Below are 15,481 nucleotides of genomic sequence, written 5' to 3' on the forward strand. Positions count from 1 at the left end.
GCAAACGCTTCAGAGGTGATGGCAATCTTAACGTTGCTAGATATCACGTAACCACGTTGTTAAAGGCTGAGGAATAAAAGCAAATTCTGTGCTTTAATGTCATTTTTGATGATGCACAGATATCCTTGAACCATTTTATCTTTTGATATTGTCCGTTGAACTTTTGAAGATCATATCTAATGCATATAATATATTACCAAATAAATGTGTTGAGGTCCTATCGCGTACAGTGATATTGAAGTTGAAGTATTTGAAGTATTTCTTGCCGAGTTTCTTTTACATTAGTCATTTCAGAAAACAATTAAGTGAATCAGTAAATACATTGATCAATAGCCTATAGTAAAATCTGTCACAACCTTGTTGTGACTTAACCCGCGTCCTTGTCCTCAAACGCTCAGAAGCGCCGGGCAGTTGTGCGCATGCGTTGAAACAGGAAGTAATAATGGCGTCTTTCGCTTCCTGGTTCGCTAAACGCTGTTTCTCAGCATCACTTTGCAGCGCACACCGTCGTCTCCTAAAGTTCGCCGACAGACGAGCTTGTATTGGCACCACAGCTTTGTTGCAGAAGCAGCCCGGAACGTTAGCGGATACCTTGATCTCCAGGATACGCGGAAATGTGAAATTTACGGGGCTGACAGGTGTGTTAGCTGTTAGCATAACATTGGATGTCAACCGAAAAATGTACTTTTTAGATCACCAATTTAGGCTTGTATGTATGAAATACCAGTTCTTAGAGATAACATACCATGCCCTTTAGCATGGTTGAACGTTATGTAGGTGTCCTTGAATAACTACTGGATGTAACATCATTTCTCAAAGAGACATTTAAATGATAGTTACACCAAAGGCAACGCTACCATCTACAGTTATTACGAAATCATCTGCAATAATTTGGTGATCAAATGGTCTCCCGTCTCGTGATTAGCCCGTTAACATGAGTGTATCGTTATACCAAAACTAGATCATGTCTTGTCTTTCTTTTGTGATGCATTGCAGATGAAATAGGTTGTCATATTTATTACCAGAGTAAAAAAATATTGCTACTAAGGCCCGATGGCATCGCAGTATTGTGTGTTACTTGCATCATTTTAACTCCTTCTAAACTCTCATACCCTTATCTGTTTCTGATCATTTCTCTGCAGGCTTAAAAGCTTCCCATGATGCCACTTACCATTCATTTCATACCAGCAGCAGCAGGTGTGCAAACACAGAGGACTTCTATCAAATCTTGGGTGTTTCTCGCACTGCGTCACAGAAGGAGATCAAAAAGGCTTATTACCAGGTCACACACACAGAAACTATCTGCACAAGCAAGAGGGGGGATTAATGCATGTAGGACAGTTATCTAACAATGTTCATTGTTCAAAATATGCGACGGCGTGCATCCGTCTTCATCAGAGGTGTCATTCGGTGGTAATGTGACCTGTGTATCAGCCAGTGGTTGACCTACCTCAGTTACCATTGGCTGATGCACAATTGTTTGATTCTGCCAAGTTTGCTTCATGCTTTTATCTAATGACAGTATCATTGATAATAGGAGATAAGTAAAAAAGCATCTCCTCCGTGTCTGTTTTGTAGCTGGCGAAGAAGCATCACCCAGACACTAACCAAGATGACCCAAATGCCAAAGAGAAGTTTGCAAAGCTGGCCGATGCCTATGAGGTATTACGTCACAAATGCATCTTTGGCTGCATTAATAGTTTCAGGACATGTGATCTATGGTCAATTCCATCATGACATTTGCTTTTCCAACCCAAAAGATGCTGAGTGATGAGGTGAAGAGGAAGCAGTACGACCTGGGCTTCAGCCCCAACCATGGCAGCACGGGTGAGCAGCAGTACTACCGGGCTGGGTCGACCAACATCGACCCCGAAGATCTCTTCAGGCGCATATTTGGAGAGTTTGCGAACTTCAGCCACTTCAACAGCGTTTTTGATGACAGGCCAGAGGTGTGACGCTGATACATTTTCAAATGGAAATGTTTTAAGTGTAGCTCAAAGCTCAGCCTCTTTTCTTTTCTGCAGTTCCTGATGGAGCTCACGTTTTTGGAGGCAGTTAAGGGTGCCAACAAAGACCTGAGCGTAGACATCGAGGACACCTGCCCGAGATGTAACGGAAGCGGTGGCGAGCCGGGCACCAAGGTATCTGTGTGCCACTATTGCAACGGCACTGGCATGGTGAGTTGTGTGTGAGGAGGAGCCATACTCAAGAAGGTCCATAAGATCTTCCCTTTATACCATAGGAAACCATTAGACCTCATCAAACCGCTGGGTTTGATCTGACTGTGTTGCCCCCTGCAGGAAGAAATCAACACTGGTTCATATATGCTGCGCAGCTCCTGTCGACGCTGCGGCGGGAGGAAGTCGATAATAATCACGCCCTGTGCTCTATGTCGAGGCTCAGGCCTGACCAAAAGGAAGCAGACCATCACTGTTCCAGTACCCGCTGGTAGGAATATCCACATTTTTTTCAGATTGAGGTTTTAATACTCATTATTTTGTTTTATTTCATTCCAGTCCTAATGGCTTGAACACACTCTAGTTGCTGTTGCCCTTCTGACTAACTGATTTTGTAGCTTCTAAGCTTTAAGGTTTTCTTTCAAGTTAAGAGAACAATGATTTCGATGATTCTTGGCAGGAGTTGAAGATGGTGGGAAGGTCACCGTGCCAGTCGGAGGCAGAGAAATCATCATCACGTTCAGAGTACGTTTTGTCTGATTTTCAGGCCTTTTTATGACGCCATTGAGTTCAACAGGTTAGTTTTGTACTGAAGTGCTGTGTATTCATGAGAAATGTCTGTGCAGGTCCAAAAGAGTCCAATTTACAGGCGGGAAGGAATTAACATCCACTCAAACGTGTTTATCTCTGTGGCTCAGGCCATACTGGGGGGTGTAACTGAGGTACAGGGTCTGTACAAGCCCATCAGTTTGGTGGTGAGTACCAGTTGGCCGCCATGCATGTTGACGTCTGGTTACCATCAGATTCTTTAAATTTTTGTTTTAGAATATTCTCACACTGACATTTCTGTTGGTACCCAGATTCCTGCCGGTTGCCAGGCCGACCAGGTTATCCTGCTCCAGGGGAACGGCATTCGAAAGATGAACAGCTACAGTTATGGAGATCACTATGCTCACATCAAGATCAGAGTGCCGAAGTAAGACCCTCATCCCCCTGTTGAAGCATCTGTTGGAATGTTCAGTCAGTCTTCAGTGTCTTTCTCCCCTTATTCCTCATTGTTCTCCTGCAGGAAGTTGACTAAACGCCAGCGTTCATTGGTAATGTGTTACGCTGAAGAGGAGACTGACGTTCACGGGACTGTGAACGGAGTCAAGGCTTCAGCAGGTCAGTGTTGAGAGGTCTGCTCCAGTGTTCGGAGAGGGCAAGAGAAACGGTCCCAACGGCAGTGGCATGATGTAGTGCCCTCTTGTGTCCAGACGAGGGCGGCAGAACCTCGGCTTCTAAGTCAAACAACCCAAAGGACCATGAAGAAGGGTTCGTCTCAAAACTAAAGAAGTGGATGAGCTAACGCTGCAGGTTTTGGGGTTCAGATAACCTCTGACCTCTTAAAGGTGTGTCAGACTGACAAATACCGCATTCAAGATGTTTTATTGTTGAACCTCCAGCGTCCAACCATTGCGTTAACGTAAAATAGAAAACGTGTTTTTGCTGTTCAGGTGGGAAACCAACATGCCGTGAGAAGATTCTGCTGTGTGAAACTCCTGTAACGATCAGATGGTTTCCATGTTCACGCAGTCAGCAAACATCTCCATCCACACTGCGCAGACAACTGCCCAGCTGAGAAAGCCCAAAAGTCATGGTTTTTGGGGTTGCTGTCCTGAATCAGAGCAGCTTGCAGAGATACACAAACACACAAAAAAGGAGCTAATGTGTTTCTACTACACTGTGCAAAATGTTTAAAAGTATTTTACTATGCAATGATGAATAAATTATGGTATAACAGTGTTATTTCTTTTGTGTGTCAATCTGGAAATACATTAAGGAGTTAATCTTAAATACACCCACTCTCATACATGCTTCCGACTAATAAATTAGATGTCCACATTTATTTAGACAGGTACTCAATAAAGCTAATATATTAACATGTAATGTCGAGGGGTTTCGTTTTTAATTAGATGTAATATCAGTAGTTACCGCTAGATGGGAGTGTGAGACATTAAATCATCAATCTCCATTTTCATCAGTATCGAGTCTACCAATTTAATTTTATCTAAACCTGTGTGCACCTAGTAGAAACTGTAGCTCAGAATATTACCAAAATTGGTCAATTACTGGGATGATTTATATGTCGAGTTGGGACATGCATCTTGCCACTTCAATGTAAATGTTTATCAAGGAAGAAACATCCGGAAGAAACTAGTTTACTTTTACTTGTCACTCCCTTTTCAAGCTTTCAACCTGGAGAACTTGTTTTAAGTTAACCTGCATGCATATAAATTCCATTTTTAAAAACAGGATGCAAAATCATTAAAGTGAGTGCTGAAGGCGACCCACTCGGGGTCAAAACCGAACCATTGCCCGGTCCTGGTTTAGATCTGTCTTCCTTCAGCTCTGGAAGCTCTGGGAAAGCCTCAGACCTGTACTGAAGCACAGACATCTGTGTCTATCTGACTCTGAATTGGAACAGACAGGCAACAAAAACCTTTACAACGTGAAGTGACACGTTCTGACTCCGACGGCCAGACTTTGCTGAAGTCAATAAAAGGTAATTAAGTGTTGGAGCGAGGTGAAAGCTTCAGGACATTATTTGACCTTGTCAAGCCATAAAGGCAGGGATGCATATAGACCCTCTGCTATGCAAACAGATAAAGGCTTTCATCTGCCAATCACCTGTGATTGACAGCTGGTTGCTGGGAGTAACTGGGAAAAGCAACTGGAATCATGCTAATCGTTTCCCTTCAGCGTTATGTTACAAAGAGCCTCATGTCCTTTTCACAGGGCCTCACACCGAGCTCAAGAGCAGAATGTTGGGGGGTAATTGGTCTTGTAGGGGGCTCTTGTGTGGCTTTTGTATCCTGGCGTTATTATATTTTGAGCTCTTTTCTAAAAGCTGTCTGTGTGGACAAAAATCAGTGATTTTCTGAGACATTAAGGGCACATTTGAGCAGAAAGGAGCAGGTGCGTGAGGGTCCCCCCACCGGGAAGCCCACTACACCGGGATTATTCCCCCTTGCTGCTGACCTGTCCACTGGGAACGGGAACGGGCTCTATGTAAACTGGGGATTTTTTTCCCCGTGTTCCCACTGGGTGAGGAAGACACTTCAGGTTACAGACGGGGGTCTTCAAGCTCCTGGTCACAACTTTAACAATAACGCATATTTCAGGATGGGTTCTGTAATCTGGCTCTGAACTTCCCCAACGCAAGCGTCTCACCCTCAAGGTTTGCTGTTCATGGAAACTGTTTAACTGTTTAACTATTGTTCAATTACTATTAAAAGCCAAAGATTTGTGATTTAGCGACCTGTCATCTGGGTGTTTAGAGAAGGTCCAGAGGGGAAATAAAGCCAAGTGTGAGAAATCCAGGCTGGATTAGGCGGTGAATCATCCCGCAGACTCTGAATCCAAGACCCATGTTGCGCTTGAGGGCCCCAAAGGCCGTAATCACGGAGCTGCAGCGTGGAGATATTTTATCACAGTGACCACGCTTAGGTACGTGTGTGTGAGTCTGAGTGTGTGAGAGGGCCTCAAGGGGAACTTTAGTTCCAGCCTGCTTCCCATTTCCCCTCAATCAGAAGAAACCGTGGTCCAATTTCACCCCCCTGCTTCCTTTCACCACCCCCAGCCTCAGCTAATTGGGGTTCCAGATCGCTGCCACATGCACCTCTGGTTCATTCTGGTGTGAGTGTGTGCACGGATGTATGTTTACATCCACCTCGACGGGGTCAAGGAGATGTTCCCTGCCCAGGTTACTATTAAAACGCTGACCCCCAGATCGAGTTTCAGATTACCAGATTGCCAAATGTTTTCCACATGGTTCCATATTCATTCAGAGCTCCTTGGCCAATGTTCTGGTCTGGCCCAAGTCCTCCCACTCTCACCCAACTACAAACACAGCATGACATATAGCACACAAATGGATGACCTCATGTCTGCTAATGCCTTTCAGACCTTTCTCTCTGAGAGCTGGAACACTGACTGAGCAGCCTGTTTGCCTTCAACCTGCCATAAATTAGGAAAAAAAACTTCTTTAGATTTCTTGTCCTGTGGTGAGAGTAGAAACACTGAGGTTAAATCAGAGCCTTTCTTGATTACTAATTTGTTACTAATTACACCCTATTAGCAACCATTTTGAGAGCTACTGGAAGAACTATGAAATATGGTGCAATGATTTGGAGCTGAGCTCAGGCTGGCAGGTGGAAATGAAGACGTAGAAGCATAAAAAAAATGGGAAAAATCATCCACTGAGCCTACTGTAAAGATTCTTGTCCCAATCCCAGTTTGTCTGGTTCTCCAGGTTTGGTCCTGGTGGCGAAGATAAAATCTCTGATCCTGACTCGTGAGGGTTTGACGAACATGCCAGATCTGGGCTCAAACAAATGACACAGACACGCGAGGAGTCCAGGAGGACACTCGAGGACACGGCTCTTGTGTATGTGTAAACAGGAACTTGACCTTCATCCTACTGAGGATCTGCACCCGAGCGGTGATGTCATCCATAACTTCAAAAACAAAGAAAAAGGAGCGAGGGCGGAGGAGGCGGCGCCATTTATCAACACCGTTCGGAGCCAGATTGGTTCCTCTGGTCCAGGAATGCAGCCCAACCCCGTCTAACTGTTCCCATGCTGCAGGTGGGAGACTCCTTTATAGATGAAATAAGGAGAAAAGGAGTAAAAGGTAAAGAAGGGAAATGAGAACACAGAAAAGTCAGACGGGAACTACAAAAGTCGGTGATTTGATGGTTGTCTTTGGGTGTGAGAACCGAACTAATGGCCTCCTGCCCCTCTACAACGACCCCTTACCCCCAGCTCATGGGCGGCTGGACATCATGGTGTTACAGTCACTGTTGACCGGGGTTTCACTGGCGAGTGACTGAGCATAAAACAATATTTTTGCAAGACTCGAATCACTTTGCGGCTCCAGAAGTCGAGCTAAAGTAGAAAAATCAACAATCAGTCACGCAGAAAGACTTATTAGATACTGACGGTTGAATATGCAGCGGCTCCTTCGTGTGTTTGTGCACGTGTGTCAGACAAGAGGTGTGAAATAAAACCCTGGAAAAGTGAATAAAACAATCACAGCATTTTTCACTGTGTTTGAACAGCTGGAAAACTGCAATAACAATGTCAGTGATTTCTCTTTTACACACACACACACACACACACACACACACACACACACACACACCAGAGGGTTAGTCCTGGTATTATCTGCCATTATTTAACTCTACAGAGGCAGTTTTCTCTCCCTCTGATGAGATTCGCGCCCCGTGGGTTGGTAATGACCCGCTTCACCTGGTCAGAACCTTGATTGGGGCTTGACAGCAGGTTGTTGCTAATATGGACCAATCAGGCGTTAGACCACGCCTCCCTGAATGCTTAAATAGAGGCGGTGGCGGGCACCAGCTGAAATCTCTGGTGTGGTTAAACTGGTTTGGGGTTTGTTTTTGTTCCTCATGAGCTTGTTGGGTTGGGTGGTGATGTGAAACGTTGCTAAAAAATATCAAAGTAACGCACAAGAACCCAAACTCTGGGCTGGTCGTGGACGTTTGGACCCTCCCTCCAAACCAAATGGCAGATTTGTTCTGGTTTGAATCAGGCTAAACTGCGAATGCCAACCCGCTCCAAATCTGCACTTTCACCCCTCGTTTGGTTCCATCTGATCAGAAACAGATAACTGCCGTTTTAAAAAGCCCTTTGAATCGAATCCTTCCGATTTATATCGAGCTGTATTGATGAAATCCAGCTGGCAAACGTGGAACCACATCATTACTTCTGTCTAAACACGTGCCTGTTCATGAGGTGCCCTTCCTCTTTCCCGGTCAGCTATAAACACTCAGAGACAACAGTTCTCACAGCCTTTTATGAGGGTCGGACGCACTAAAACCTTTACAGCAGCTCTTCCCTCTCTAATTCTGTTTGCCCGGCTCGTATAACCCAGATTTAATTTGTTGTCGGACCACACGCAGGTGGGAATCGCCTCACAGCCTCTGCTTCAGGTGTCTCTCTTTGCTGATGCTGGTTTATGGTCCCCTTCAGGAAATCTGCAGGTGTTCTGGTCTGAAATGGGAACTAGTAAAAGTTTAAAACATCATATTCCTACAGTAGCGGCAGGGATTACACACCTTGGGATGGTTTTTCTACAGTTTCACTAAGTTCAATAAACAATTTCGGGTTGTTTTCTAAAGTCCCTTATGAATTCTGTAATCTGGAGGCCCGATTTGATGTTTCTTTGGAATACGGAGAGATTGGAGGCTGATCTGTCTCTGAACTCCTGCTGAACTTTAAAGAATCCTCCACCAGTCCCCTCCAACCACCCACACCAGCTAAATATTTAACAGATGCATCATTCAGAGGCTTATCTTACGGCACCACGATGGAAGATTTACTTGTGATGTGCATGTCGGGAATATTTTAGGGAACTGAGGGCTGCCATGATGTGCGTGTGAGTGAAACCCCCCGCCAGGCGATCCATCGCACTCCGAAGCGCTAACCACAAACAGATGCCCCCCCCCTTCCTCCCTCTCCATCCCTCTCTTTCTCTCTGCCCCCCTCCTTTAATCAACCTTCTCACACTTTCACTCATCGCCTTTTCGTCATGGTAACCTGCCAAGTTCGTCTGCAGCCGGGATTTGTTGAGAAGGTGTGTGGAAACACACACATCATGGTGTGGTGGTGCGTAATGAGAGGATTTTGTCAGCCCGTGTGTGTGTGTGTGTGTGTGTGTGTGTGTGTGTGTGTGTGTGTGTGTGTGGTGTTTGTGTGTGGTGTTGGAGTGTTTACAGTGGGCACCCACATGATGATCATGACTAATCCAGTTAATTTTCCTTCCATTTCAAAGACTCATTTATGCCCACGTGCCCAACTGACACGATTCCGTGTATTTTCCCTTTTTTTTCCTCTTTTCTCACTCCGTCCCACAACACACACTCCGTCACCTGCATAAACCAGACCCAGGCTGCCGTTTGGAGGACATTCACACCCCAACCCTCCCCTTCATGAGGGGAACCGCTTAGCTTTGTTAATCAGCGGCTCAGTAACTAGTTTCCATAGAAATTTTATCGCCACCAATCAGGCTCGGTGCGTGTTGAGCTTCCCGAGATTCCAGACAGGGTCAAGTTCTTGTCATAGTTCCTGCATGGCTGCAGGCTGCAGGGTTTAATGAATTTGTACTGGTGTTCACGCTAAAACACATGACGTGCGCGCGTGTGTGTGTGACTGTTAAGAAGTGGTTTTATAATTGAGGTTAGTTAGGAGGGTTCGGGTTCTGAAGAATACACTAAACATCCAGAAAGACCCGTGTCGGAGAGGAACAAGGGACTGTGCTGGGACTGTGCTGACCTCTGACCCACTGTGTCACCCATTAAAGGTTCATTAAATCACTCTGAGAGTAACGACACGATTGAGATTGGGAATGTTCTCTGGAAAGCTGCATCCTTTTTAGCCTGTTTTCCTGCTCTGTGCAATCATTTTGGTGCAACTCCAGGCTGGATTCTGTGTTTGAGGGTCAGAGACGATCTTGTTCAGGACAGATGTGGCCACAGTGAATCATTGAGGACGTCCAGGCTTCATTTCCCTCCGAGCTGCTAAAAATACCTGTTTGCTTGAGAGCGGGCGGGCAGGCGGAGGTGGGTGGTCTGTTGCTGATACCAGAGCAACTTTCTCATCAGTGTTGTCTTTCAGAGCTGCGGAAAAGATCAACAGCTCCGGTTGCTGAGTCAGAAGACTCACAGAGGACATCCACCTCCATTAAACAGGAAGAACCGATCCACTTCCTGTTGACAGCAGAATGTATCGTTGTTCTGATCACTTTTCCCCACCTGTCTGCAGCAGAATAATGCAGATCAGGTAGAGAAATCAGTTCAGAAAACCATCTGAAGCAGGCTCACAGTGTCTGGAACTCTTTGTTCCTGGCCTTTTTCTACTCCAACAAAAATAAGACCGAGCTTTGACTTACTGCGTCCAACTTTCTGTTCTCTTCATCTCCACCTTTCGGGACTTTCCCTCGTCCTCGTCTCTGCTTCCAGATTTTGTCCTGGTTTGTGAAAAATCTCCCCTCTGGATTTAAATGCCTCTTTCCACCCACACAACCTTCTCCACCCATTTGCTGGTTTCATTATTTTCCTTTCATGGGTCGTTTCATATCTGCGGGTTTAGGGGAACGGGTGGAAGCCAATGGCTCGATACGTCACATTTCAACGGTTGAGTCAGAGAAGTACAGTAAAGTGTCCATTTCCTCCTTCAGAAGCAGCAGGTTTTAAGAGATTTAGCCATTTTCCAGTGGTTTTGGGCCTCTGCCCTCTTAGTCCCAGTTCAGCTACCGGACAAAAAGCAGCACTGAACCTGTCTGTCTCAGTAAATATTCCAGTGTCTCCTCACTGGACTTTAGAACAACATGGAGCTGGAATATCCTCAAATCTCAATTAGCTTGACAGGAGTGACGGATTGACCTCCAGCGGACACATCTGGATGCAACGACAGAAACATGGGTCAATATCCATTGATTTTTTTAATCCAAATGTTAAAAGTGATAGTTGTGTAAAAGACATATCAATAAAAAGTGTTAATTTATCGTGAAACACATATTTATCATGTGGCAGCAAATTTAGAACCTTCATTTGTAGAAAGTGTTGGTCGGCCTGTTCACCGGGTAGGCGTTTGAAATGTTTTTCAAGTTGTTCTGTCATTATTCTTCCGTATTTTTTCATAATATGACTCCGAATTCCAGTCAAGACGTCCTTAGTCAGACTGTGGATGCGGTGATGTGGATTTGGAGGACTTGACTCAGAGATGAATGTGTGAAGCCACTGGCTTCCTGTCAGTGTCAGGGGGATTTACAAGCATTGGTCTTTTACTGTTTACTGTGTGCGTGCGTGCGTGTGTGCGTGCGTGTATATGTGTGTGTGTGTGTGTGTGTGTGTGTGTGTGTGTGTGTGTGTTGGGGGGGTGAAAGGTGATGGGTGACACTTGTGCTCCCTCGATCGTCCTCCTACTGGCTCCATCACAGGGAGATCGTGGGAAGATACCCCCACAAGCAAATCCAAACACATAAATAAAATATGATAGAAGAAAAAATAAACTCAAAATTTTGACAATTACAATGTAATCTGAGCATCTCTAGTCCAATACAAACCCCGCCTCTGCTGATGGAGCCAGGATACGTTACATTAGACAGTGAACATTGTCTGGCGGGCTGTTTAGCAGCTTTAAACCCCCTGGTAGCAGAACAAAGTGGCATCTGAGGGATGAGATCGCTGTTTCCTCATGTCACAGGCCGCATTTACATGGAGCTGGTTTTATTCTCTACTGTATGTACGTGCCAGCAGGTCAGGGTTAGTCCTGGTCCTGGTGGAGGAGCCGGAATCACCTAAAGAGCCGCGTATCAGCAGGATGGCTGGACTGAAGCACAGTTTTAGGGCCATTCAGAGGTCTGACTGCAGCATTGTCCCTGCCTCTGTGTGTGTGTGTGTGTGTGTGTGTGTGTGTGTGTGTGTGTGCCGCACGAGCAACTAGAGTCCACCTTTAAATAAAGAGAGGTCAGTTTAAAGGACACGGCCTGGGATAGTCCAAGATTGTGGATTTAGGACAAATCCGTTCTCAGGGAAAGGTTCACATGATGGAGCTGCGATGCCGAAAGCGTCACACTAGCAGTTTTCTGTGAGCGTGCAGCAGGGAAGGCGTGGGCATCCCACCTCGAGGGGAGTGGGATGTTTTCTCTGCAAAGTTTTTACAGGGAGAAGAAAATGAGGGCAAAAGTGAGAGGCTGGGAGGAAGGAATGAAGCTGGGAGAGGGGGAGAAGGAGAGGGGCCGAGTGTAAACACTGAGGCCCGAACGTGTGCGGGGGTGTCAGGGTGAAGCCTCGGAAAGATAAGAGTGATGGAGGAAAAGAAGAAGACAGTTTTCAACAAATACATCCTCATCCCTAGAGATCCTAACTCTAATTTCGGTTGTTGTGCTGTTATCTTTTCTCCTCCTCGGTGTTCCAGATCCCTCTCATGGTCACAAATTTGAAAGTAGACGACTCGCAACTCTGCATTTGAGCTGCTTTGCTCCAAAGCTGCACCTGGCCGCTTGTCAGTTGCTACTTTCGCCTTCGATCTTACATGTAATTAACCTGCTCGGACCGTCGGGCCACAATAAGAGGCTAAAGACAAAAACTGCCATCAGAGATGGGAGAGAATGGAATAAAAGATGGCAAATGCAAAATGGGGGTTGAAGGACTGAGTGCAAAGGGACCTTAAACTGTAAAAAAGTCACTCACCCACATAAAATGATGACAACCACCGGGAGAAAAGGAGCCACCGGAAGATCTGAAGGTTGGCCGGGGCTTCTGCCTCGCTCGCCAATGATTCCTACCGTTTCACAAAAGCCAGTATTTTCTCTTTATTGACCTGGGAACGTTTGCAGGGGAGGCGCTGAGATGTTTGTGAAGGGCAGGGAGATAAGTGGACGCTGGGATGAAGACTTCCAGCAGCGTCAGATCCAGGTGCTCCGGACATGTGGGAGGAAAAGTTGGAGAGGAGGACTCGGAGCCGCGTCCAGGAACACTTCCACGGTCCAATGTGTTCCGCTCACAGGGAGTAATGCGCTGATGTTCCCAGTCTTACTGACCTGAAGGCATTTCGTCACCATCGCCACCATTCTTCCGGATCTGGATCCGGATCTGCTTCTGATCGTGTGCAGTTTGTTTTTCCAGTTCCTCCTCTTCTTGGTGAGGTCACAGCTCTGTCAGGTTGGCGGCGCGCTGGTTGCCGTCCCGCAGCTGTGGAGCATCAGGCTGGAAATCCCCTGGTCCTCGGCGCAGGGCCTCAGAGAGAGAGAGAGAGAGTGTGTGTGTGTGTGTGTGTGTGTGTGTGTGTGTGTGTGTGTGTTGAGCTTGGCCGGCGGTGTGTGTGTTTAGGTGCCGGCTTGTGTGATGGAGATATTTGAGTATCTGCCGTGTTTGTGTGCGTTTTTGTGTGTTTCAGCTCTGGATCCTCTCAGCCCGGCATGCGGTTGCGTGTGTAGCCTGCGGCGAGGTGGCGTGTGGCGTGAAATGTGTGCGTTGGCCGGGGAGAGGAGGACACCGAAGACTACAGAGATATCATTCTAGGTGGCGTGTGTCTGAATGCTCTGCGGAGCCAATGCTCTTGAAAAAGGTTGATAAATTAGCAAAGATACAGTTGTGCAACATCCTGTGAAGACCTGTGTGCGCGTGTGTGTGTGTGTGTGCAATGACATCACGATGTGCCGGTTAGGGTCCAGTCAGAGACGACCCCGAGCCATCAGCAGATGTCAAACACAAGCACTTTTCTCTTCTGTCCCCATTTGAACTGTCAGCATCCTGTTACCAAACGACCCGCAATTGTGGCCAAATCCTCCGAGATGTGAAAAACAAACCTGGTGTTTTTGCTGCAGCAGAAACCACCAAGAATGTCCTGAACGGAGGTTTTGCCGTGCCGGGAGGAAGCAGGCTGAGCTGATCAGCGTTGGTGGTCCTGTACAAGCACCTGTGCGGGGACGATGAAGCAGAACTGGTCACCCTGGTGGCCTCACGCTGCCACTTATTTCCACTTTTTATCCCTCTTTTAGCTCTGTCTATTGTCCACCAGTTCCATTTTCCAGTATAGTTTTGGGCCATCTGACTGGTGGCAGCCGTGGTGAGAGCCTTGGAAAAGCCAGAGTGATGCATGAAAAATGAATTTGCAGGATTTTCAGTCATTTTTTGGCTGGCTGATTATTTGCCACCATTTTGTCCAGTAAATGTGTTAAACGTGTTTTCCTGTCATACACACACACACACACACACACACACACACACACACACACACAGGACGTCCTGGTCGGTTTAGATCTTTTTATCCGACACATGTTTTCCAGGCTGGACTATTGTAATTCTTTATTATCAGGGTGTCCAAACAACTCTTTAAGAAGCCTCCAGCTGAGTTCTGACAGGTATTGACAAAAGACATCACATAACTCCTGTACTGGCATCTCTTCATTGGCTTTTAAAACCCTTCTTTTGACCTACAAGGTCCTCAGAGGCCTAGCTCCATCCTACCTGTAGGAGCTAGTGATACCTTACCAGCCCAATAGACCGCTATATAAATAAAGATTGATTTTATTTGATCTGATTTTGAGCATTCCAGGACATCTTATCTGGAGTTGATCAACATTTATCACCTTTTTCTGATGTTAACTCAATGCAATGAACAAGATTTCAGTCCTGATCGGGACGACTGCGGGATGGATTCTTCACATTGAAATTCAACTTCCCCCCCGAGAATCGCTTCATCTTCTGCTCATCACTCCCACGGTCTTCTCTTTCATCCTCCCTGTCAGTAAATATGATCGCTCGCTTCTTCCAGCACACTAAAAGTCAATAAAACCCTTTGTCATCACATTGATAATCAGTCACACAATGAGCTTCAAACAAACCAGAAAAAGAATTATTTTTCTCTCTTGGTTAATTCCATTCTGATTTAACCCCCCTCCCCCACTGAAAGCTCTACCACAGTTCACCACAAAATTTCCTTGATTTTGACTCACACGAGTCGCTGCAGCTGAAGGAAATGCATGAAAACTGACTCCTGTGGGCCAAAATTTGCCCAAAATGACCCTTATTTGGCACGATGACATCCTGGAGACAGTGGATGACTCTTAGTTTTTCACCCTTCATAGCAGGAAACCCTGTTACTGTTTATCAGCGACGCTCTAAAATCTGAAAAATTCAATCATCTCATGTCTAGACTGTGATCTCAGAGCTTGACTATTAATGAAAAAAGCCAGATTCCTATTAGCCGGAATCATGTGCTGCTCATGATTGCTGCGGAGAGCATGGAACAATGTCGGCGCCACTTGTGCGTCGTCGGAACGGCTCGTAAAAAAGTTTTTTTTGTGCCGCCTGAATACTTTCAGAAATTAACTTTAGTTTCTGTCAGACAAAAAGACATTTTGATGAAAGATCTGTTGTATGTATGGAAATAGTGGCACTGTGTGTGTGTGTGTGTGTGTGTGTGTGTGTGTGTGTGTGTGTGTGTGTGCGTGCGTGCGTGCGTGCGTGCGTGCGTGCGTGTGTGTGTGTGTGTCTGTCTGTGTGTGTGTGTGTGTGTGTGTGTGTTATACATTATGGGCTGCATATGAGGCATGACAGGACTGACAGCAGAGGGACTCTTTTGCTCCTAACAACAACCAATAAAAGCAGCGGTTTATTATTTTCCCCCACAGACGTTTTCACTCACCTTCTTCGTCTGATTGATAAGGGGCCTCCGGCTGACCCACGGCGATATCCCCACTTTCGTCAGGAATTCAATCACCATGGCGGCGTC

General features: G+C 46.1%; 1 protein-coding gene across 1 annotated transcript; it reads left to right on the forward strand.

Annotated features, from left to right (window-relative positions):
* The first annotated feature begins 410 nt into the window (after positions 1 to 410).
* On the forward strand, positions 411 to 3,962 carry LOC101063317 (dnaJ homolog subfamily A member 3, mitochondrial-like). Its single transcript, XM_011617351.2, has 12 exons — positions 411 to 638; positions 1,143 to 1,282; positions 1,579 to 1,662; positions 1,761 to 1,949; positions 2,025 to 2,177; positions 2,301 to 2,448; positions 2,638 to 2,702; positions 2,804 to 2,932; positions 3,038 to 3,153; positions 3,247 to 3,341; positions 3,434 to 3,568; positions 3,674 to 3,962. Exons 1-11 carry the CDS (start codon positions 443 to 445, stop codon positions 3,523 to 3,525), a joined length of 1,407 nt encoding a protein of 468 aa, XP_011615653.2. The 5' UTR covers positions 411 to 442; the 3' UTR covers positions 3,526 to 3,568; positions 3,674 to 3,962.
* The last annotated feature ends 11,519 nt before the right edge of the window (positions 3,963 to 15,481 follow it).

Source organism: Takifugu rubripes, chromosome 17, assembly GCF_901000725.2.
Source record: "Takifugu rubripes chromosome 17, fTakRub1.2, whole genome shotgun sequence".
Taxonomy (NCBI): domain Eukaryota; kingdom Metazoa; phylum Chordata; class Actinopteri; order Tetraodontiformes; family Tetraodontidae; genus Takifugu; species Takifugu rubripes.